Source organism: Notothenia rossii (genome assembly GCF_949606895.1).
Source record: "Notothenia rossii genome assembly, chromosome: 8".
Classification (NCBI taxonomy): Eukaryota; Metazoa; Chordata; class Actinopteri; order Perciformes; family Nototheniidae; genus Notothenia; species Notothenia rossii.
In genome coordinates, this window is record NC_136906.1 from 47,186,295 (window position 1) to 47,209,541 (window position 23,247).

Sequence of the window (23,247 nt, forward strand, 5' to 3'; positions counted from 1 at the left end):
TCCTCCGGTAGTGACCCGGAAATGAATTTCAGCACGCCATTTTGAATGACATCTCATTTCTCTAAATGCACTTAGAGGACCGAGCATCGAGCATCGAGGAGGCTCTCTGGAGGAGCTCTAACCGAGGAGACACTGATGCATCCTCCACGGCTCCTCCACCGTTGCATTTCCGGGAACGGTTAGAGGCGTGACGCACGGCCGGACTTATCTCAGCCAATGACAGCTCTGCATGTATCCCTTGGATACTAGGCTTGTTTGAGACAAGCGAGACCTGCGCAGACCTGCGCAATTTCGATCAACGTCTTGCTAGTGCGTTGCATGATGGTTAGTCATTTTGTCCCACTTGCTCTGGAGGCTCGCCTACATGAGACGTTGAAATCTCGTGGGACAAAGACGCCCGCAGCCTTGAGAGCGAGGCGCGGTGACGCGGCGTAGTTCCTCTCCACGGGCTGCGGAAGCAAAATGCTTGATGGGAAACGACTCGCTGGTATCTCGAGCTGAGCGCTCATTGGTGGTTTTTACCACGTGCTGGTGATGAAACTCCAATTGGCTCGGCAAAAGTTTGTTGTTGTTTTGTGTCAGTTTTACGTCGCCCCCTCCATTAACATTTTTCATAATTGTTCCACAATGTTTATCATCATGAAATTAATATCTATATATGTTATACTATACTTGTACTGCTTACCGTTTTCATACTTTATATATCTTAGCATATTCATACACACTGTTCATACTGCTCACAGGCTGCTGTGTATATTCATACCCCTCACTGTTTATTCATCATTCAATTCATTCTATATTTTATTCTGTAGATTGTGTACATTACTTTTCACTTTACTACTTGTTGCACTCCTGGTTGGAAGCTAAACTGCATTTCGTTGTCTCAGTACCTGAAATATGTGCAATATCAATAAAGTTGAATCTAATCTTGAGCTGGAACAAATGTATTTACTTAGTACATATCTGACATTAACGATTAATCACATTTGTGCACTCTTTATAAATGCAAACCGAGTCAAGCCGACTTTGGAAATGGCGGTATACACCTTAAAGTTGTTTGCAATCCGCCAAAAACCAAGAGGAGAAGAAGAAGAAGAAGAAGAAGAAGAAGAAGAAGAAGAAGAAGAAGCCGACCCTGAGCTGTCCGAGGCCGTTTCTCAATCGCGAGGAAACTGGCTTCCAAGCCAATACTCAAGGATGCCACGTCATCGAGTGCCGCCGAAGGACTGTTCCAATCTCCAGCATACTTGGAATTCCACCGAGGCCACTCCCTTGGTTTGGGGGTAATTTCGAGGCTGCACATGGGTAGACTTTGCGTCCTTCAAATCCCCACAATGCTTTGCGCACGGACCAATTTCAAAAACGCTTTCGGAGAATGGCTGAACCGACGCAGCGCAGCACACATTTAAAAGTAAGTATGTAGTGGCGTAGAACATGTGTTGGTAAATATGTTACTTTGTTACATTTGTTTGTTATCACCAAAAATGTGTTCCGTGAAAGTAAAGCAAGTTCATAATTAGATAGACATCGTGAGGTATTTATTTTCGGTACAGTTTATGTTGAAACCGTTAGAGAGAGTGGCACACTTGTTAGCCTGTTCCATTCTTCTTTGTTTTCCGAAGTCGTGGCTTGGAAGTATACTTGCTTCGTTTCTGAAGGAAGTGACTTGGAAGTATGACTACCAAGCCAGTATCCTCGCGATTGAGAAACGACCCGACTTCAGGAGACCTCCCCCAGCTGCGATCGGCTATTCTCGTCTACTTTCGAGGCGAGCCGCAACGCGTTTCAAACGAGCCTATTATTTTAGTAACTGCTTTCATCGCAGCGCGATGTTTACAGTGAAAACAGCTGTGAGGTCCGTGCAGAAAGCAGAGCAGTGTGTAAAATGTGTGTCCTATGCTTACTTTTAATACTTGTACAACTTTTGGCCCGTAATTTCAATTCCCCATTTCAGCGACCAGAGAGGGGGGGGGATATATCCAGTCTCTGATTGTGTTACGTTATTATGAGAGTGCTCTCATACTTGTTTGATTCTGAAATTGTATATATTTATATAAATATATGTGTGTGTGTATATGTCCGCATCTGTAGCCTGTTATTGTCTCATTATAGCTACCGCACTGTCAATGAATTAAAAATAAATATATATAAGTCGTCATGAACACATCTGTCCATCAGAGTGCCGCTGTGCCTCCTGTCATCATTAATGGACGTCTCTTTAAAATGACAGCTCAGAGGAGAGGAGTTCTCATTTCTCTAACCGCCTGCTGCTTCCACTCCTCTCTCCTCGGTTCCCCTCCTCAGTCCTCCGCTCGCATCTCCTGTGGGCGGCACCAAGTCTCGAGGAGAGGAGTCGACGATAGGAGTCGAGGAGGGGAAATTTGAGTATTGAGAAACCTCTTTTGAAACATCTCTGTTCCCGGAAATGCATCTACGAAGGAGCCGTGGAGGAGGGTTATGGCTAGAAAGGATCCGTCTTGTGTAAAACTCTCGCGAGAGTTTGGCTGAATGTCACGGGGCTGAATGTTTACGTTTGGCAGGCAGCCTTTCAGTTACGATCGTTAACATCAGTGGGCCACAGCAAATTATGGTGAGAAGCTAAACTATCTATTAATTATGTCAATGACAGGGAGTGTGATTGTTGAAATAGGGTGTTAGCGTTCTTGTTGGTGTTCAAAGAAGAATGACAACACTGTAGATCACCAACACTATGGTTTATTTTTTATTCACAGGCAAGTCAACGTTGTCACAGTAAAAGTCCCAAGATAGCTCCTGGTGCAATAAAATGTTCCCTTGCAGTGTTTTATACGGTGGCCCTGAGAGGCCAGGGTGCTGCAAATAAAAGAACGCTGCAAATAAAAAAAACGCTGCAAATAAAAAGAAACAGAAATGCCGCGCAAATAAAAACGCCGCGATGCAAATAAAAAAGCCACAACGGAAGTGAATTACCGGGGACTATTATTGCTGATGCACATGCGGTTTTTTATGCGAGAGAAGAAGAAGGCTGGGGGATCTCCGGGAAACATCTCATGGGTAAGTTTATAATGTTAAAGTTACACAGGATGTAGATAATATCTGTCGCTGCCGTATTTATGACTTTAAATGACGTTATTTTGTGTGTGGGAGCAGATTATGTGTGTAGTGTATAATGTTAGTAGAACATAGCTTTGATCAAAACTGCAGAAAGCTATTTTCAAGTTGTTTGCTTGTCTGTAAAAACTGTTTGATTCTGCTCGATTTATCCGTGCAGCTTGAACCGTTTTAAATCTAGACCACACACACACACACACATACACACACACACACACACACACACACACACACACTCACAGTATTCTTGCGTGTTTAACTGCCTGAAACTTGTCTTGCCCTTGTCAGTGGGGAATGTCGTGATTAAGACACACTTGCAATCCATTTTGGGAGATTCCTTGTATTAAGCCAGCGTTGAAAGTAGTACTGATTAGTCTTTCCAAATGTGTTAGTGTTATTTAAAAACTAGTGCAGTGCCCGTTCGGGGCATGGCCGTTCAAAGCTTGTGCCTGTAGTAAGCGGACCGATTGTTTGGCTCCCATAATTGCTGCTTGCAATGTTGTCCGGGGGGCGTACCCGATCGGAGCGCGTAGATTCGTCAAAAATAAAGGTTTAGAAAAATGAATCCCAAAAAATTCTAAATGAAGGATGCAAATCATCATGCAATCCGCAAGCCATATCCGAAAGCTTAGGTCGATCTGACAAACAGTCAGAGAGATATGCGAGCCACAGACACACACACACACAGACACACACACACACACACACACGGACATTTCTTGCTTTATATATAGATAGATAGATAGATAGATAGAAAGATGTTCACGCAATTGAAGCGCAAAGCAACCTAATGATACTTTATTTGTTTTCTTGCAGGTCATAATGTATTGTCCTTTTTGTGGACAGCAGCAGGACTCTAAATCAGCCTTTTGCTGTTCATGTGGCAAGGACCTCAAATTCCTGTGTGATGTTGATAAAACAGGCACAAGTGGAGGTAATTTTTATTTTTTTATTTTTTGAATTAGGCTTAGGCAATGTACACTCTATATCTTATGAGTATGGGTGAGAACACTGTAGGTCTCTCTGTTCTTTGTCATTGACGATTGATTGGACTCTTATTTCAAGCAGAGGCTACAGGAAAAAGCACACTGGAGTTATTCCGGACTTTCCGGAGTGTAAAAGAGAAGGAGAGACGAGCAGGTTTTAAGAAAAAAAAAACACCATCAAAAGACAACCTGAAGGTTGTGAAGGTACATTTTTTTGCTGAGATAGACTAATAATTTGCCGACAGTCCATTCTGTCATGTATTTATAGTGTCACTGAACTAGTTAACAGTCGCCTATTTCGTTGTTTCTCTGTAGATTTCAGTAGGCCTTATGAGGCTGAAAGATGGTGTACTGAAGACTGTAAGAGGAACAGTACTTCCCCTTTTGATGCGACCAGAGTCGGATGCGGACGAATTGCAGAGAGCTGCTGAGCAAAAAATGAAGACCTTCGACAGAAATTTACATGGTGGTCCCTACGTACTGCTCTACCCTGACGGTACAAAGATAACTAATATACCAGGAACAGAAGTACCCTTCACTCTAAACGAGTACAAAGAGGTAGTGGGGAAGGCCTACCAACGTATCACACTGTACATTTGTACAGCTGAAGATTTCTTTACATCTTGTAAGTAATTGTGAAATTAATTACCAACCAAGAAGAGCTTTTTTAAATTGATTTGTTTGTCAAGGAAAGCACTCTGTTGTTCTGAGTAGTCTAAAATCCTCTTATACCTGTTCTTGTATTTCACAGCTCAGGAAACCAGCTCTGAATCCAACTCATCGGATTCAGAGGTGATCATCATGAGTCCAACTTCTGCAGAATTCAATGCAGCTGATACATTAGTGAGTACTACATTTGTTGTATCTTAGATCGCTTATATTGTAAATTCTATCTGGAAGTGAAAATCTTTCTAGATTTCACATAGACGGCATATTTTTACGATGAAACATGTCCCAAAATAGCATTTTAAATTGCGGTAAATGTTGCAGCGTCCTGGCTTACACATATTATACAAACTTAAGAAAACAACTTTATTTAGTGCAGATCCCTGCAAAATCACACCATAATAATGTGTATGTTTTTCACTGAAAGTAATAATGTAAGAAGGATCATTCCCCCTGGCGCAAATCACATACACTTTCTGTTAGAATAATAGAATTCAATATTTATGTTCAAATGTGTTAAGCTCTAGTTCTGTCAAATTTGAAGTGTCACACTGATATATTGTTTTTTACTTCCAGGTATGGGAACCTGCAGAGTCAGGCAGTGATTCAGCAGCTCCGGTAATTGTGGCTCCAAAACATTGTCTTTTGTTCACATTTAGCCTTGTCTGGAAATATTGTCACACAATTAATGTCTTAAACTACATGAAATAACGTGTCACACTGACCCAGAGATCCACGTTTGTGTACATTAGAATAGTCTTTTCTTTCTAAATCAGCCCTCAGATAGCCATGATTTAAAATACTTCAACTTACCTGTCCTATCCCTGTTATGGTTTGTGATTCAGGTCTTATTTTCTGACTCACAAGAGGGCCCAGGAACATCAGGAGGTGTGCTGGAAACTGCGTGCTATAGGTATTATACTTTCCTTTCTACAATTCAAGTATGTTTTATATGAAAACATCAACAATGTAAACTTGTGTATGTCAATTTCTCAGCAAATATACTCAGCTGTATGCGCCCATTGTAATAGAGGATAAGGATGACTCAGACAGTGTTGAGTGCAGTCATGACATTCCAGAGGATACAAAGTAAGAGAAAAGTTACCCTCACTTCAACTGTGGTTGTTATTTTTCCTGATCAAAAATGTGTGCTATGGTGTCATAATTTATCTGATGACAGGGTGGACCAGCAATCACTTTCTGAGATAACTGCAAACCTGGCCCTAGAGATTGACCATCGAGCTGTCAGCAGATTTAACATCTGTCGCTCGAACATCTGGGATGGAGCAGTCAGAGGATTCAAAAGGGCAACATTCTCAGAAAAGAAAGACATCCTGGTGAAATTCTCTGACGATGAAGGGAGGTTTGAGGAAGGTCTCGATACAGGTGGCCCCAAGAGAGAATTCCTCTCCCTTCTCATGAAAGAGCTGAACAAACGGCCCATATTTGATGGACCTGTGGAGAGCCGCTACCTGGTCTACAATTCAACAGGTTCTGTTTTGTGTATAATGTTTTAAAAGAACCCATATTTCAACCTTGCAGTGTTTTCAAATATGGAAACTGATTTAATATTTCTTTATTCTGCATTATCTTGGACAGCTATCAGAGAGGATGAGTATTATTTAGCAGGGAAGATGATTGCTGTGTCCATTGTGCATGGTGGACCTGGTCCTAATTTTCTGTCAGAGGATCTGGTCAGCTACATCTCAGGGCAGAGCAGTTTCAAGGCATCTGTCGGAGACATTACAGATGAGGAGATAGGGAAAGTCCTACAAGAGGTATGAGAAGGGTGTGAAATTCTAGAATAGGTAAAGAGAGAGTTTTGTCCACTTTAAACCATTCTTTCAAGATATACTTCTGGCATTACCATTTTTTATAATTACGTGTCATATTTGAAATGTGTGGGACTCTGTTATCTCTTCTTTTAGATTCAGAATTCACCCTCAGGGAAGATCCTTCAGGACTTGATGATACGGAACAGTGCCATGTTGCAGACTGCTGGGTGCTTCAGACATGTCAGGTCATGTGAAGAAAAAAAAATGATAGTAGAGGATTACCTGAAGTGGTACATAATCCACAGGAACAACACTGCAATCGAAAGGTAGGTTTTTGTATTTCATTGTTATTGCTAAAATAATTATGAAAAACGTGTTGCTGTTGTCCCATTTTCTTGCTTACTTACTTCTACATGATGCACATGTATCTTTGCATGCATCTTTTAATTGTATTTTAGATTCAAGGCTGGACTTGAAAGTTTGCAGTTTCTGACAGCTCTGCAGCAGCATCCGACGGTCCTGACCCCTGCTCTCTGTCATGCCGATGTGAAGCTGTCTGCTGCAGAGATGGAAAATCTGTTCCAGCCTGAATTTAGTCAACAGGGAAGCAACAGAAGGGCTCAGGAAGAGAAAGCTATGAGTTACTGGGCAGATTATCTTCTCGATTGTGAAGGTTAGTCAATTTGCTCTTGTCTGATTTTTATACACACAGATTATAAAGAGTTCCGGTGTTGATGTAGATAGTATTTACTGTCAATTGATTCCAATGTTCTCTACTTTTTAGAAAATGACAGCTCAGTGACCTTGGAGGAGGTGTTAATGTTCGCTACAGGTGTGCCATGTGTGCCTCCTGCTGGTATGAGTCCTCTGCCACGCCTTCAGTTCCTATGTTCTACAACGTCAACATTCCCAATGGCAAATACCTGTGCCAACATTTTAAAGCTTCCTCTTTTGGACACTTATGGTGCCTTCAAAGCCAACGTGAACTTTGGCATTAATAATTCCCCCGGCTTTGGGTGCCTTTAAACAATTAAATAACTTGTGGTAAAAGTTAATGTTCCCACACACAGTAGCTACACAGTCCGTTGTTTTAATGTTGCGATCTGTCAGACCAAAATGTTGTGACGTAAGAGAGATGTGAGTATTTTTCATGGCAGATTTGTCCTATTTCATATCTAACATGTGAACAACACCACACATTTGTATTGTATTGTTATTATATTCTCGTTAGGTAGGTAAGGTAGACCGTGGTTAAATCAAGAGTTCAGAACATGTGTTAAGATGTTTTACAAATATTTACATAAACAGTAAATAAAGACTGCAAAAGGCACCTTGTTGTGCAAATGTGCCAATTTTGTTTTGCCCATTTTATCAACATGTTTTTACATGGACTTTGTGAAAGAGTAAAGCTGAATGACTCTTCATTAAATGGTTTAAAAGTGTTTCATTTTAACGTAAGGACTTGTTTTTCTACGTATAGCATATATGTTACACACTCGCTACAAAGATGACACGGCTGTAGCTGGTTCACAAGATTTTATTCTCAGATCCACTGTGAAAACAGAAATAACAGTAGCATATGTGACTGATGCAATGAATGAATGTTATTGTTGATTCATCAATTTGTTATGGGCTGTGTCTGAAATCACTCAATACTCCCTATATAGAATTCCCTATATAAGGAGTAGGGAGTAGTGAATGAGAGTGATTTCGGACACGCCTTGGTCTTTAAAATGTCAGAAAGTGAAGCCTCACAGAGAACAAATTAATCCAGCAAATATTCACATTTTAGAGGCTGGAACCTGCTTATATTCAAAATTAAAATCAATTACCAAAATATTAGGTGTATAATCTTCTGACGATCGACCATTCAACTGATAACACGGATGTAACACTAAACATGTTTTACAAAATACATGAATATGGTGTATGTTTATTTAAACAAAGAAAGGTTTCAGTCTAATGACTTATGCAAAGATACAAGCTGAATATTTCACTGGACTTATCTACTCAGAATTGCAGCATTCTAAATAATATTCAACCTACATTGGAAACTTGTACACACAAAAAAGGTTCTGGGGGGCTGGTGGGGCAATGTATTCTACACTCCAGACATGTTTTTCATGGAAATGTAATTCTGAACAGCAGCTGTCCAGTTCACTGGTGGAGCCAACCCACTCCGTCTTTGCAAGTCCACAAAATGCATCTCCAGATTCTCATCACCACACAAATTGTACTGGGATGATGCTTGCATGAAGCCATCAAAGTGGTGTAGGGCTTCCCAGGACACTGGAAATCCACACTCCCTTCCGCCAAACCTATGACCAGTCATAAATTGAAACATGAGTCAAGTGATTACAAATGGATCATTTAACCCCCCAAACATGCTAGATAAGCATTATAACTAAAACTCCATTGAGTCAGTTCTTCGTTAATTAAATCCTAAACAAAGAGCTTTGACTTGAGAAATTAATCTCAGGTTGACAGCAGCTCTTTCAGTCAAATATGGTCATTCTACTCACTTTCTAACACAAGGTACTTTTTGGAATTGAGTAAGATAAATCGACAGAATAGCTTTGGATATCTTCTGATTTAGGTTTTGTGTTGGAATCCATTTTTAGTCGTTTAAGACTTGAAATCATTTTGAAATAATGAGTTTTCAGACTAAATGAATCACGTTATTTATCAAGTGACAAACTTGTCATATTGGGCTGATACACCAAATTATATGAAGTCGGATATATTTTAAAGTAATATTACCAAACAATTTGAATACAAACCTGTGAGGCAGGTGGTACATGGCATCAGGTTTACCTGATGGACACTGAGACAGGCGAACAGGTCTGATGGTGTGGTTGTTCCACAGCTGTCTGTACTCATCGAGGTCTTTTTGGAAGATGCCCAAAAACACATATCGCAGCAGAACACCAGATGGATCTAGTCTGGAAATCGTCTGTCTAACATCCTCCCTTTTTACTGTCAGGTGATACTTTTGTTGCAATGTCTGCCACATAGCTCTGTAACCCAACAGCCGACCCGAGCCTCTCAGTTCATGTGCAACAGTTTGGTGTACAGTGCCAATGGGAGTGTAGTCTGTCCTTCTTGTTAAGCCAGCGTTCTGTAGCCTCCTCTTTAAGGTCCTCAGACTAAGAAAAATGTTGTGTCTTTTTTCTAGAAAATCAAGTATCACTTCATAAGCGTGTCCCTCCGTGAAGTACTTGTGGATGAGGCCTGCCTTGATTCCTTCATTAGATGCTGTGACTGAAGGGAAAAGACAACAGTGTCATTAGGAATGAAACTTAATAACAAAAAACCTATTAAGAAAAAAATGAAAATGTATCAGTAATGAGGAAAATACCTGAAATGTTTGATGCATAAGTGTATGTTTTCAGTATGTTCAATGCGTGAACAATTCCAGACATGAGGAGCAAAAAAGAAGAGAAATAAACAGGCAAAGGACAACATATTGGGATACTTACATAATTGGTAAGGATAAAAATACATATCAATCTAGAGGTAGCAAACAAAAAGGTACCCTTTTAATGCCTGTATTTGTGCATAAACGCATCAGAAGGCTCAACCCTCAGCACATGAAGGAGCACATAATTGGTCAACTTTGGTATTTCACCTGATTTTTTTACTTGTTGGCATTTTTTTTTATCAGTAGTTCTAAATCATGTTGAAATTGCCATGACTGACAATAATATGTGTATAGCATATATTAAAATGGCAACAAATCATATACAAATAAGACATTATCACTGTACTGGTGAAATTCTTGACTTTTAAGGAGGAGCTTACCATCTTCGAGAAAGGGAGCCAAACATTCAATGTTGCTGCCACAGGAGCCGCAAAACCTCCCAAAACACCCAGCAGTCCCACAATATGGACAATACATTGCCTGTGGAAAAAGAGCAATGTGAATGTTATTCATTTGCAATTAAGTAACAGCTACTTGGTAAGCTATTGCAGCAGGTAATGTTACCTGCAAACAGCTGACACTAATTTAACAGCAGATATCAGCTGCAATCACTTAATATCTGAACCATGCATCTACAATGTCAAAATACATTTAAAAAAAAAGAAAGATTTAAAGCCAGTACACTTCTCAAAGGAAGCACGTCTTGGATAGGATAGAGACCCTTCTCTATCTCTAAGCAGGATAAGAGACCCTCATTTATCTCTAGACAGGCACATTTAGATGACATGTTGATGGAGTCAAGATTGACTACAGGATGTTAGTGAAGATCTATACTTGTATGTATTCAATATAGGGCTGGGCAACGATTATAACGCGTTAACTTGCCCAGCCCTAATTCAGTAAAAGTTGTTCCTTCAGAGCATGTTGAGGAGAGGACCCGAGCTCGTCTGTTGAATAAAGGCATATTCAACTTACTTTGTGTGTCTTAGCATCATCTTTAAGTCCCGGTCGGCTCAGATCCGTTTGTTTAGAAAACAGCTAACGTTAGCAGATAAAAGTAGCTATGTTCTACTAACATTATACACTACACACATAATCTGCTCCCACACACAAAATAACGTCATTTAAAGTCATAAATACGGCAGCGACAGATATTATCTACATCCTGTGTAACTTTAACATTATAAACTTACCCATGAGATGTTTCCTGGAGATCCCCCAGACTTCTTCTTCTCTCGCATAAAAAACCGCATGTGCATCAGCAATAATAGTCCCCGGTAATTCACTTCCGTTGTGGCTTTTTTATTTGCATCGCGGCGTTTTTATTTGCGCGGCATTTCTGTTTCTTTTTATTTGCAGCGTTTTTTTTATTTGCAGCGTTCTTTTATTTGCAGCACCCTGGCCTCTCAGGGCCACCGTAGTTTTACTATTAAGTCTGATGTTTCTCTATTAATATTGCTGCTGCATTAATGTGTATGTTGTTGCATCATGTTACTGCTGTAGATGTGTTTCCGAGCCGCTCCGATTACAACGAGAGTTACAACGAGAACGTGACGTCATATTTACACTAGACGGATCCTTTCTAGCCATAACCCATGGAGGACCGTGGAGGACCCATCAGTGTATCCTCGGTTATAGCTCCTCCAGAGAGCCTCCTCGACGCTCGATCCTCGGTCCTCGAAGTGCATTTAGAGAAATTAGATGTCCTTCAACATGGCGCGCTGAAATTAATTTCCGGGTCACTACCGGAGGACCGAGGAGACAAGGAGTCGAGAAGGGGGATTTGATGAAATGAGAAAGGGCCCTGGACTGTCCCTCTGCCTGTCAGAGGGCTAAGACCCCGATCCGCCTGAGCAAACAAAGACCTAACCCAAGCCAGGAGACTCCTCCTTCTCCATCGAACAGACAGAGAACCACAGCTGAACCAACAATAAAAAGACGGCATCCAGAACAATCTCCACCTGTTGCAGCCAGAACCAAAGCTCCATAAAACAGCAAAGAGACTGTAAAGGAGGAGATGAAATGCAAAGCAGTACAAGAACAGTGGCATGATGGGGGCTGCAGATGTAGGCAGATGGCTGCCTCAAAGAGTTACAGAGGATGGATTCAAGAGCTGATGGACTGGGGAGAAGACAGAATGTGAGCAGGCCGGGGTCATGGCTCGAGATAAACCAGAGGAGACGGGAAGGGAACCGGAATGAGTGAGTTTGCAAATAAACACACTTATTCACAAACGCACATCAAAATAACCACATTTAAAGAAATTGAATTGACTTGATAAATAAGTAAAGATAAAAAGTTGTATTACCCATGAATTAATCAATTGGTAAATTAAAAATAGCAGTAAAGAGGAAACTATTAAAGTAAAATGAAAAAATGAACCTAAACACACTGAGGGTACTTTGGGATAAAGGGGGAGACATGATGGACATATTCACTACACTTTAAGTAGTGGGTGTTTTGGAGTTAGGAGTACAGAGTAGAACATATTCTTCAATCTTTTCATCATGTTTACAAATTATTCTTTTAGAGTTTTTATTCATGTGTGAATTTGGTAGAGATTTAATTTGTTACAGTATCGATCTACAGTTTAAAGGGAGAGTTTTAGTAACCACTTAATAAAATCAGACAAATATTTATATACAGGTCATGTTGAAGGGAAAGCTAGTTCTAAACAAAATATAGTATTTCAATTTGAGGTATTGGTTTCACCATTGTAGCATATATTACTACAGGATAACTTTTTATGGGGAAATAACTGTTGTTTGTCGTCCAAAATGTAGAGTTTAAAATAAAATTTAAATTGAAAAACAGCTAATTTAATTTTGAAAAAGCAATATAATTGGGAGTAAAGAAATGTGGGGCCTTGGATCACCCATTGTAAAGGTGCATATTATTGACAACCAATAATGAGAAGGGGTCACTCAACCCACCCTGCAGTGGTTTTTAAAATCTTACTTGCAGCTTCACAGGAAGCGCATAGCACCAGATTATGAGTTTAAAAGACAAGCGTCACCACCTCCTAATGGTCATCCATTTAATTAGTAATGACCTGAAATTTAGAGATGTTAAAAAGTAAAAACATACCTACCATAAGTGATAACTCCTAAATTCAACTACAAACCATTGATGAGATGACTTCTGTTTTTAAATCCTTGTTAAAGGAAGGAGTGATTGTTACATGTTCGTACACCCAAGGTTCCACACACTGCTAGGGAGGTTAAAAAAATAAATTAAAATAATTCTTTAAGTGGACCAGAATTGAAGATAAATGAATATAGTGAGTTATAAAATATATGGCAGAGCTTTACATATCCTAATAATGTTTTGACTCAGGGAAATAATTATATGCACAAGTTTCTGAAATAGATCTATTAGACATTTTAATATAGATTAGGTGTTAATAAACTGCAGTAGTAGTACGGGAATAAGTAGTAATAAGGAAGTGACATTTTTGGCTAACAAATTTCAGGAAATGTGGGAAACAGCTGTTCCAATGAAAAGTTAAAGATATCTTGAAAATTATAGTTGTATCGTGAATTAATAAATGATGGCTCCATATATGAGAGATTTTTGTAAGGATACTGGCCTATGCTGAAATATCAAAGTCTCTGCAGAGCACGACACATGGCCAAAAAGACTGAGACCAAATTACCTTTGACCCTGACCGACAGTGTTACTTGAGAAAGGCACTGTCAATGACTGACTCTGAGGTAAACCTGACCAAACTTGACCTTACAACCAGTGTGAGTGTGAATGTATGTCTGCATGTGATCAGTGCAACTGCATGATTTAAAACAATGACTAATCAAGCATGTTTTTGGACTAACACATTATTCTGGGGCTCTGTGGGAAACGAGAGGTTTCCTAAAATTCCACAAAAGTGGAAAACCGCAGATGTGACCCGTTTCTAATCTAATCGATGCTATTGTACTCCCACAGGCAGTGGCGGTTTGCAAAATGTGAAGCTCAAACTAAAATGTGAAGATTCTGTTTCTTTTAGGACTGAAAGACGGAGAGAAACACTTCTTTGTGTTTACTGTGGAAAATAATGGATGTACATTTGTGAATAATGTTTGGTATTTTCTTATAATCAATGGTTACTGAAGGTTTCCTTCCCATACAGGGTTTTGTTACACATGAGTTCATGTGTAAAAAGGGGGAGTGTGTGTATAATGTTTAATGTCAACATGGCTGTCAAATTCACAATCTACATTTTTCATTTAGGGACTGAAAGAAACCTTCCGCCCCAACTCGGATGTTCAATCTGACCATTGATTGACAGTTTTAGAATCAACCTGCTCCATGTATGGGGGATAAGATACTGTTTGATGAATGTTGACATGTTTCTAAATATTGATTGAATCAATCAATCAATCAATCAATCAATGTTTATTTATATAGCCCAATATCACAAATGTTACATTTGTCTCAGTGGACTTCACAGTTTGTACAGAATATCAGTATGACAATACGACACCCTCTGTCCTTAGACCCTCACATCGTACAAGGAAAAACTTCCAGAGAAAACCCCACAGTTTAAAGGGAAAAATGGGAGAAACCTCAGGGAGAGCAACAGAGGAGGGATCCCTCTCCCAGGACGGACAGACGTGCAATAGATGCCGTGTGTAAATTGAAAAGATAATACATTTGCAACATAGGTAGTCCAAATGTTTGGAAATGCATGTGTGTATAATAAGAAGATGAATCCACGAGGATATCCATCCAGGACTTATGATCCAGGACCGCAGCCACGACTCAAGATCCAGGACTCGCAATCCATGACACAGGACCGCAGGATCATCCATGACTCCGGATCCCGGCGTATATAGACACCAAAAAGAAAGAAATTTGGGGAAGCTGGGTTAATCGGAACATGAGAGTACACAGGTATAGACAGAGAGAAGGAAGAAGTAAGATGTCCCCCGACAAACTAAGCCTATATCAGCAAAACTAGGGGCTGAATCTAATCAGCCCTAACTATAAGCTTTATCAAAAAGGAAGGTCTTAAGCGCACTCTTAAAAACGGATAGGGTGTCTGCCGTCCGAACACAAACTGGAAGCTGATTCCACAAAAGTGGAGCTTGATAAGAAAAGGCTCTGGCTCCCATTGTACTTTTAGAGACTCTAGGAACAACCAACAACCTTGCATTCTTGGAACGCAATGCCCTAGTAGAACAATAGGGTATAATGAGTTCTTTAAGGTAAGATGGCGCCTGCCCATTAAGGGCTTTGTAGGCGAGAAGAAGAATTTTAAATTCTTTCCTGTGTTCTATAGGGAGCCAGTGTAAGGCAGCCAGAACAGGAGTAATGTGGTCCCTTTTCCTAACTCTGGTTAGTACACGAGCTGCAGCATTTTGAATCAGCTGAAGCGACTTGACTGACTTCTTGGTACACCCTGATAATAAGGAGTTACAATAATCCAGCCTTGAAGTAACAAATGCATGGACTAGTTTCTCTGCATCGTTTTGAGGCAAGATATGCCTGATTTTTGCAATGTTACGTAGATGGAAGTAGGCGGTCCTTGAAATGGATTTTATGTGGGTGTTAAAGGATAAATCCTGATCAAATATAACACCAAGATTCCTTACAGTCTCACTGGAGGCCAAATTAATGCCATCCATAGTTAATATATCTTTAGATAATTTGTTTCGTAGATTCTTCGGGCCAAGTACAATAACTTCAGTTTTGGTCGTGTTTAACATCAAAAAATGTAAGGTCATCCACGTTTTTAAGTCCTTGAGGCAGTCTTGAATTTTATTTAGATGATTAATTTCATCAGGCTTGATTGATAAATATAGTTGAGTATCATCCGCATAACAATGAAAGTTTACAGAATGATTCCTTATAATATTGCCTAACGGAAGCATATATAGGGTGAACAAAATAGGTCCAAGCACTGAGCCCTGTGGCACTCCATGGCTAACTTTGGTTTGCATGGAGGATTCATCGTTGAACCGTACAAACTGAGAGCGTTCAGATAGATAAGACCTAAACCAGCCTAAAGCAGTTCCCTGTATGCCAACTAAGTGCTCTAGTCTTTGCAATAGGATATCATGGTCGATAGTATCAAATGCAGCACTAAGATCGAGCAAGACAAGAATAGAGACAAGTCCCTTGTCAGAGGCTATTAGAATGTCATTTGTGACTTTAACCAGAGCTGTCTCTGTGCTATGTTGTGTTCTAAAGCCAGACTGAAAATCTTCAAATAAATCATAGTTTCTTAAGTAATCACACAGCTGTTTTGCGACTGCTTTCTCAAGAATTTTTGAGAGGAACGGAAGATTAGAAATAGGTCTATAGTTGGCTAAAACCTCTGGATCGAGGTTGTGCTTTTTAAGAAGCGGTTTTATCACTGCTACTTTGAATGATTTTGGAACATAGCCTGATAATAAAGACATATTCATAATATTTAATAAAGAAGTGCTAATTAATGGAAAAACTTCTTTTAACAGCTTAGTTGGAATCGGGTCTAAGATACACGTTGATGGTTTAGAAGAGAGAATCATTGAATTTAATTGTTCAAGGTTTATGGCTGAAAAGCATTCTAGTTTACTATCTAGTGTAATATTATTAGAACTTACGTTTCCGGGAGCTGTTGATAACACTATACTGGTCAAAGGCAAGAGGTCATTGATTTTGTTTCTAAGAGTAACAATTTTATCGTTAAAAAAGCACATAAAATCATTACTACTGAGTGCTATGGGAATAGAAGGCTCAGTCGAGCTGTGGCTCTCTGTCAGCCTGGCTACAGTGCTGAAAAGAAATCTTGCATTATTCTTATTCTCATCTATTAATGAAGAGTAGTATGCTGCTCTCGCTTTACGCAGTGCTTTCTTATATTCATTGAGAGTAATATGCCAAATTAAACGAGATTCTTCAAGTTTAATGGAACGCCATATCCTTTCAAGTTGTCTCGACTTTTGCTTTATTTTGCGGGTTTCGGCATTATGCCATGGAGCTAATCTATGTTGTTTTATTTTCTTCTTTTTCAAAGGAGCAACAGAGTCTAATTTTATTCGCAGCGCATCTGTAGCACTATCAACAACATGATCAATTTGGGGTGGTGTACATTTTGTATAAGTTTCCTCCCCTACATGCAGACATGCTATCGAGTTAAGTATTGGTGGAATCTCTTCCTTAAATTTGGCTATAGCACTAACAGATAGGTTTCTGCTGCAGGAGCTTTTGGCTAATGCTTTGTAGTCTAGTAACAGTACTTCAAAAGTTACTAAGAAATGGTCGGATAAAGCAGGATTATGCGGTTCGACTAATAGTTGCTCAATTTCAATACCATAAGTCAGAACAAGGTCAAGAGTGTGATTATAGCAGTGGGTTGGTTTATTTACACTCTGACAGAAACCAACAGAATCTAATATAGAGTTAAATGCAACAGTAAGGCTATTTTTATCATCGTCAACATGAATATTAAAGTCACCTACGATAATTACTTTATCTGTTTTAAGTACCAAAGCTGATAAAAACTCAGAGAATTCTGATAAGAATTCTGAATAAGGACCTGGTGCACGGTACACTGTAACAAATAAGATTGGCTGCAAAGTTTTCCAGGTCGGATGCGTAAGACTGAAAATGAGGCTTTCAAAGGAGGTATAATTTAATTTTTGTTTAGTATTGATAAGTAAACTTGAGTCAAAGATTGCTGCAACTCCACCTCCTCGGCCCGTGCCTCGGGCAATATGAGTATTGATATGGCTGGGTGGAGTGGCCTCATTTATGCTGACATATTCTTCATGTCTCAACCAAGTTTCAGTGAGACAGCATATATCAATATTATAATCTGATATTAAATCATTTACCAGTATTGCTTTAGATGCTAGAGATCTTATGTTTAAGAGACCACATTTAATCTTCCTGTTTTGTTGCACTGTGGTAGTTGTTACATTTACTTTTATTAGGTTATTATGTATGACACCTCTATTAGGTTTTACCTTAAATTGTCCTTGGGCAGACACACACACCGTTAATATTGGGTATTTTATTGGGGTCGGGATTCCTATGGATGACTACCTAGGAGAGAGCGCAGAGAAGCGTGTAAGACTGCGACTCTGCCTCCTGGTCTCAACTCCAGTTTGTCATGGATTAAGTCCACAGAGCCCTGAAATGTTTGCCGAAATGAGATTTGCACCTTCCAAAGTAGGATGAATGCCGTCTCTCTTAATCAGACCAGGTTTTCCCCAGAAGGCTGTCCAATTATTCACGAAGCCCACATTGTTTGCTGGGCACCACCAAGACAACCAGCGCTGAAATGATGACATGCGGCTATACATGTCATCATTGATCAGATTGGGGAGGGGACCAGAGAAGATTACGGTGTCCGACATTGTTTTAGCATAACTACACACCGACGCCACATTAAGTTTGGTGCATTCTGATTGGCGTAAACGAACATCATTACCACCGACGTGAATAACAATCCTACTGTATTTACGTTTATTTTTAGCCAGCAGTCTAAGATGCGCCTCAACGTCGCCCGCTCCGGCCCCCGGAATGCATGTGACTGTGGACGCTTCGGTCTCTAAATTCACGTGTCTCATAATAGAGCTACCAATAACCAGAGTTGGCTTCTCAGCGGGTGTCTCGCTGAGTGGGGAATATCTGTTAGATACGTGAACGGGTTGGTGGGGACCTGCGGGTTTCGCGTTATGCCCCTTCTGAACAGTCACCCATTCTCCCTGCTGCTCGGGAGTTGCCGGGGGACGGCTAAGAGGAACTACCTTTTGCCGGTCCGCACCGGCTAACATGGGCTTTACTGTAGCTGAGTTATTTTCTAAGATGCGGAGCCGGGCTTCTATGGCTATGATTCCCGTCTCCAACCTAACAACTATACTACATTTAACACATGTATCGGTACCAGTAAAGGAGGTAGGGGAGTAACCAAACATGAGACAGTTAGAGCAGGAAATAGCACCCGAGGGTGGGGAAAGAGCCATGGCTAGCTATCAAGCTAAAGTAGCTACCGTTAGCAAACCCGAAAAGAGTGTAGGCAACTGTGGAGTTACAGTCGCTAAGAGAAGGAGAGTTTGTGAGTGCTTAAGCTGTAGTAACGTGTGATTACAACGTCAGGCAGTTGCCGTGATCAAGAGTTTTAAAACGATCGATTAAGTTAAGATAACAAGCTATCAGCAACAGAACAGAGTTTTAAAACGATCGATTAAGTTAAGATAACAAGCTATCAGCAACAGAACAGGCACACGGGATACCCGGAGATGACAACAACAACAACCGGAAGTTACAACATGCTTACCGCAATAGTGGTCCGTGTAGGATTGAATTATAACATTAACGCAGATGCAGAAGCAGTGGCCAAGGGGCTACTGTGAGAGATGTAAGTTCAGAATGGGAATACCAAAGAAGTTGACCTGTGTTAATGAAACCATTTTGTAATGTGGATATTTTAACAGATATTAGAGTAAGTGGGGTTTGAAATGTAGAACGAACATATTACAGTTAAGTTAAGCTAAAAATAGTAATGTAATGAGACAGAATTGTATTTAGACAACATTCTTTCTCTAGCCTGGTAAATAATTAGAAGTAAAAGCCATAGACTTTATTGTTTCGGTCATTATGGGGATAGAAATTAACACAAGACTAGTTTCACAAGGGCAATTTAAATTCATAATAGAAAGACATTTGATGACAGTATGTTGGAATTCTGTATTCATTTTTTCAGCTTGATAATATCCTAGCACTGACAAGTAGAAGCAGTATCACCAGGAAATCATTAACTTTGACAGTATCATGATTTTAGCTGTTATTGAATCCACAACATTAGTGTGTTTCTTTAGCAGAAACATTAGTCGTTCATTATTATATTTAGATTTTAAATAGGATTTCAAGGATTTGATTTAAGAACAACAGAAATTCAGAGCTATTGAAATATGTTATTTAGTTCACCTAAAGATGTTGGAGTTTTATTTTGTTGGCACAGTCCAAGTATTACGATTCTGAGGCTGCACTGGCAAATAGGAGGTCTACAATTAATTTAGAAAACATTAACATTAGAAATAATAAGCACACCATTTATAATTTACAGAGATAAGAAAAGACATACATGTGGTTGTGAGCCTCTCAAACAGGGTTCAAATAGGGACGGAAAGGGCAGGTTGTTTGATCACAGGCGTTTATTAGCTCCAAACAAAGTATACACAGGTCTCAAACGTTGCCGGTGTGGGAACCTTCACAGGTCCTTTGGCGACCTTCCAGGATCCCGCCTACTGCAAAACAGACCAGAACCAGGTTACGACATACTTTTATTCCGTCACTGATTACCTGATTCCGATCAGCTGTCTGTTCTCCGGCCGAGCCACTCCCTTCACTCCAGCAGCCGGCGCCCTAACCACACCCCGCTGCCACAGTGGTTTAAACAGAAAATTAAGATGAAGAGAATGTGAGATGTGTTTGACATGTGAAAGTATGAAATGGTACTAGAATATCTAATGAACAATCAAAGGGCTGTAACTCAATCTTAAATTAAACATACTCGCAGAACGCCCCACAGACAGCAGAACTACATGGTCCCTGGAGGGAGTTTTTAAGCTAAAGACAGCATTAGGGTGCCTCCTGATGAGTTTAAAGATAGAAACCAGATATCAGCAGGTTTTGAAGTAATATTCCTCTGTCCCACAAACAACAAGGATGTGGATGGGGTGCGCTATATCTACTATAACCAGCAGAGATTCATAAATTACACCAGAGACGCAGTAAAAAGAAAAATAGACATATATTAGATTGACACCTTAAAAGGTGTGAAAGGAGGGATTTGTGGAGTCTATTTTTATATAACATTACAAGACTGATTCTTATTATTATATGCTTATTGTGCTCATGAGATTGCTATGACTATAGAATAAATAGACACAATCACTAATCCCAGGTTCTGATGGGTTAGATACCAACGAGGGGAATAGTCAGAAGAAAGTTTAGCTTGCAATAGAAAGTAGCAGAAGCCAGATGCAGGCCCTGTAGAAACAATTGAGTTATTGAGGCTATGGCCTTGGCCGCCTGGGTTAGCTCCGCGCCCACGCATAGCTGGCAATCGGTATAACCAAGATTACACTTTTCTGTAGAAGCTTCATCAAAACAAATTACGTATGATGGTGCCAGAGTAGGAAGGGACTTCCACAGGCCAGCCGAATGCTGATTGGAGGATCGTGTTGCCAAGAGACTCTATCTGAGTCTGCACACCAACCAAAGAGAACCAAGTCTAAACTATGGTATCTCTTCCGCTAGTCTTGACCAATGAAAACATTTACGGGCAACGCCCTGTGTAATAAAATGTATTGTCGCACGAGGGTCGAGGCTCTTGACGGATTTGGTGGTTAAAGATTACAGCTGTGCTGCCTGTGATTCCCAAAGACGTGATGAGTCCTTGGCCAAGTAATATATGTCTTTTGCTCTCTTTACAATAAATAGTTCAACTTAGAAGTTGTCTGTCTTTTCTGGAATTCTAAACTCAACAGTACGCCTCCCGTCTGCCAATTCCATGCTGTGTCTCTCCGGCTTGAAGGTGCTGTCAAAAATCTTGAATTTGTTCTTATCGTTGGTGATGTGGGACGACGCTCCCGTGTCCACGATCAATCATTTTCTGTGGGTCTGTTGTCTCTGTAGGCTGGTCTCTTCAGCTCGCACTTTGAGGGTGTAGTCATCTCCTCCCGCAGCTTCTCCGGTAACACCTGGCATGTTCGCGCACCGCGGTCCTTCTTTGTGCACGCTTTGTCTGTGTGCCCTTTGCTTTTACAAAACCTACACCAGACTTTCTTTCTGCAGTCATCTTTTCAATGGCCTTTCTCTCTGCATCGCCAACATGCGCCGACGCGTTCTCCGTCGCCATCGGGGATGAATCGTTTGGCGGGCTTTCTCTTTGTCGCTGCTTGGACCCTCAGCACCCTCTCGCTCGTCTTGTCTGAGGCTGAATCTTCTGAGGCCTCGAAGTTCCTCAACTTCGCCTTGAACTGTCCCAACGTTACTTCAGTGTCACCGTGTGTCACCATTAGTGTGAACGGCTTGTATTCTTCGGATAATCCCTGCATAACCATCGCCATCATTAGTCCCTCACTCGGTGCTTCTCCCGCTCTCCTGAGTGCCGTAATGATCTGCTCAGCTCGGATAATATACTCTGTCACCGTCTCATTATCCGCTTTCTTCAGCACAGTCATGGTTATGTACAAGGTGACGATCCTGGGCCTGCCTTTTCCAATATAGTGCTCCCGTAATACTCTGAGACTTTCTCGGCCCTTGTCCTTCGTGTCTCTGAATATCAGGCCTAAACTGGTATTGTCGAGTAGCGGCGCTAACTCACAATAGGCGTCAGCATTGAGCTTGCCGTCTTCAGCCCTCAGTTCCTCGGTCAGCTTTCCAGCGGGTGCTCGAAGGATGGTCTCCTTCAATCCCACTCCGTGCATGCACACAGCATCCTCTCTTCCCAGAGCTCATACTCTTCTGCTTTCCCGTTGAACGTGGGCCACTTGCTCTTCCTCGTGGTTCTATTCGACATGGCTTTTGCGTTTGTAGCTTCAGTAGCTTAGCTTGGGTCCTTGTTAGCGTAGCTTTAGCTTCCCTCGGTTCTCCCGATGCTAAATTAGCTTAACACGTGGCTTACTAGCTACTCCTATGCTAACCGTACTGACAGGCAATCTTCTCGCCTGGTTATCGCACGTGCGCTTCGAACTGTAGAATAATTCATCGTATCTGGGCCCATAACCTGTTAGCAGATTTAGACTTATAATAAAATAATAAAATTCAATAACGTTCTTCAACCACCAGGTGTCCCTTTCTATCAGCTCTGCACCGTTATGGTGTAAATACAGCCTATCTACCAATTGGATCAAATATAAAAGTCAGCCGAATTAGTGTTGATACTGCGAGGAGACGTATTGTGTGAAAACAAAAATGTAAGATGTTGTTTAATTGCTTATATATTTATGATCCACGTCAAGTTTTCAGTTTTGGTGGCAGTTCTCCTGTTTGTCTAGAAGTCTTCTCAGCAGGGCTCTATAAATAGAGAATTACGGCAGATATGTAATATTTAATGCAGCCGAACCGTTTATTACAATGCCGTTATGTGATGACTTTCAAAGAGAAAAGCAAGCACACTCGGAATAAAGTATTATTTTATTTTTAAAAAACGTTTTCAGATTTCACATCACATAAACACCAAATCCCAACATGCATTGCGGCTAAACCATCCAATCATCGAGCTGAGGATCTTGCCTACGTCTGTTTCCGGTTTAGTTTATGACCGATGTATTTTGTTATACACACATTCCTTAACATTTACATTTTAATTTGC

The 23,247-nt window shown here is 40.5% G+C and overlaps 2 protein-coding genes across 5 annotated transcripts; one reads left to right on the top strand and one right to left on the bottom strand.

Moving 5' to 3' along the window:
* Positions 1-2,553: 2,553 nt before the first annotated feature.
* Positions 2,554-7,959, top strand: LOC307016843 (G2/M phase-specific E3 ubiquitin-protein ligase-like). 2 transcript variants are annotated; one of them, XM_079646177.1, is made up of 13 exons: positions 2,554-3,033; positions 3,907-4,024; positions 4,159-4,271; positions 4,392-4,701; positions 4,828-4,919; positions 5,319-5,360; positions 5,588-5,655; positions 5,739-5,831; positions 5,923-6,233; positions 6,342-6,520; positions 6,671-6,843; positions 6,976-7,190; positions 7,302-7,959. In XM_079646177.1, the coding sequence occupies exons 1-13, from the start codon at positions 2,968-2,970 to the stop codon at positions 7,541-7,543; spliced, it is 2,022 nt and encodes a 673-aa protein (XP_079502303.1). In that variant the 5' UTR covers positions 2,554-2,967; the 3' UTR covers positions 7,544-7,959. The 2 variants fall into 2 exon arrangements, with proteins under 2 accessions (XP_079502303.1, XP_079502302.1); XM_079646176.1 differs by having other exon boundaries at positions 2,558-3,033; positions 4,159-4,280.
* Positions 7,960-8,038: 79 nt separating this feature from the next.
* Positions 8,039-11,358, bottom strand: LOC307016845 (uncharacterized protein). 3 transcript variants are annotated; one of them, XR_013801929.1, is made up of 4 exons: positions 10,914-11,355; positions 10,319-10,418; positions 9,298-9,778; positions 8,039-8,835 (listed from the first exon to the last, which is right to left on the bottom strand). XR_013801929.1 is itself a non-coding variant. In XM_079646180.1 (4 exons), the coding sequence occupies exons 1-4, from the start codon at positions 11,195-11,197 to the stop codon at positions 8,675-8,677; spliced, it is 774 nt and encodes a 257-aa protein (XP_079502306.1). In that variant the 5' UTR covers positions 11,198-11,358; the 3' UTR covers positions 8,039-8,674. The 3 variants fall into 3 exon arrangements, 2 of the variants coding, with proteins under 2 accessions (XP_079502306.1, XP_079502305.1); XM_079646180.1 differs by having other exon boundaries at positions 9,332-9,778; positions 11,132-11,358; XM_079646179.1 differs by having other exon boundaries at positions 11,132-11,356.
* Positions 11,359-23,247: the final 11,889 nt, after the last annotated feature.

Coding starts and splice junctions, on each gene's coding strand:
- LOC307016843 (XM_079646176.1), top strand. CDS start 2,968: ATGCACATGCGGTTTTTTATGCGAGAGAAGAAGAAGGCTGGGGGATCT. Junction 3,034..3,906: donor CTCCGGGAAACATCTCATGG/GTAAGTTTATAA, acceptor GTTTTCTTGCAG/GTCATAATGTATTGTCCTTT. Junction 6,521..6,670: donor TAGGGAAAGTCCTACAAGAG/GTATGAGAAGGG, acceptor CTCTTCTTTTAG/ATTCAGAATTCACCCTCAGG.
- LOC307016845 (XM_079646179.1), bottom strand. CDS start 11,197: ATGCACATGCGGTTTTTTATGCGAGAGAAGAAGAAGTCTGGGGGATCT. Junction 10,419..11,131: donor CTCCAGGAAACATCTCATGG/GTAAGTTTATAA, acceptor CTTTTTCCACAG/GCAATGTATTGTCCATATTG. Junction 9,779..10,318: donor GGCTCCCTTTCTCGAAGATG/GTAAGCTCCTCC, acceptor TTTTCCCTTCAG/TCACAGCATCTAATGAAGGA.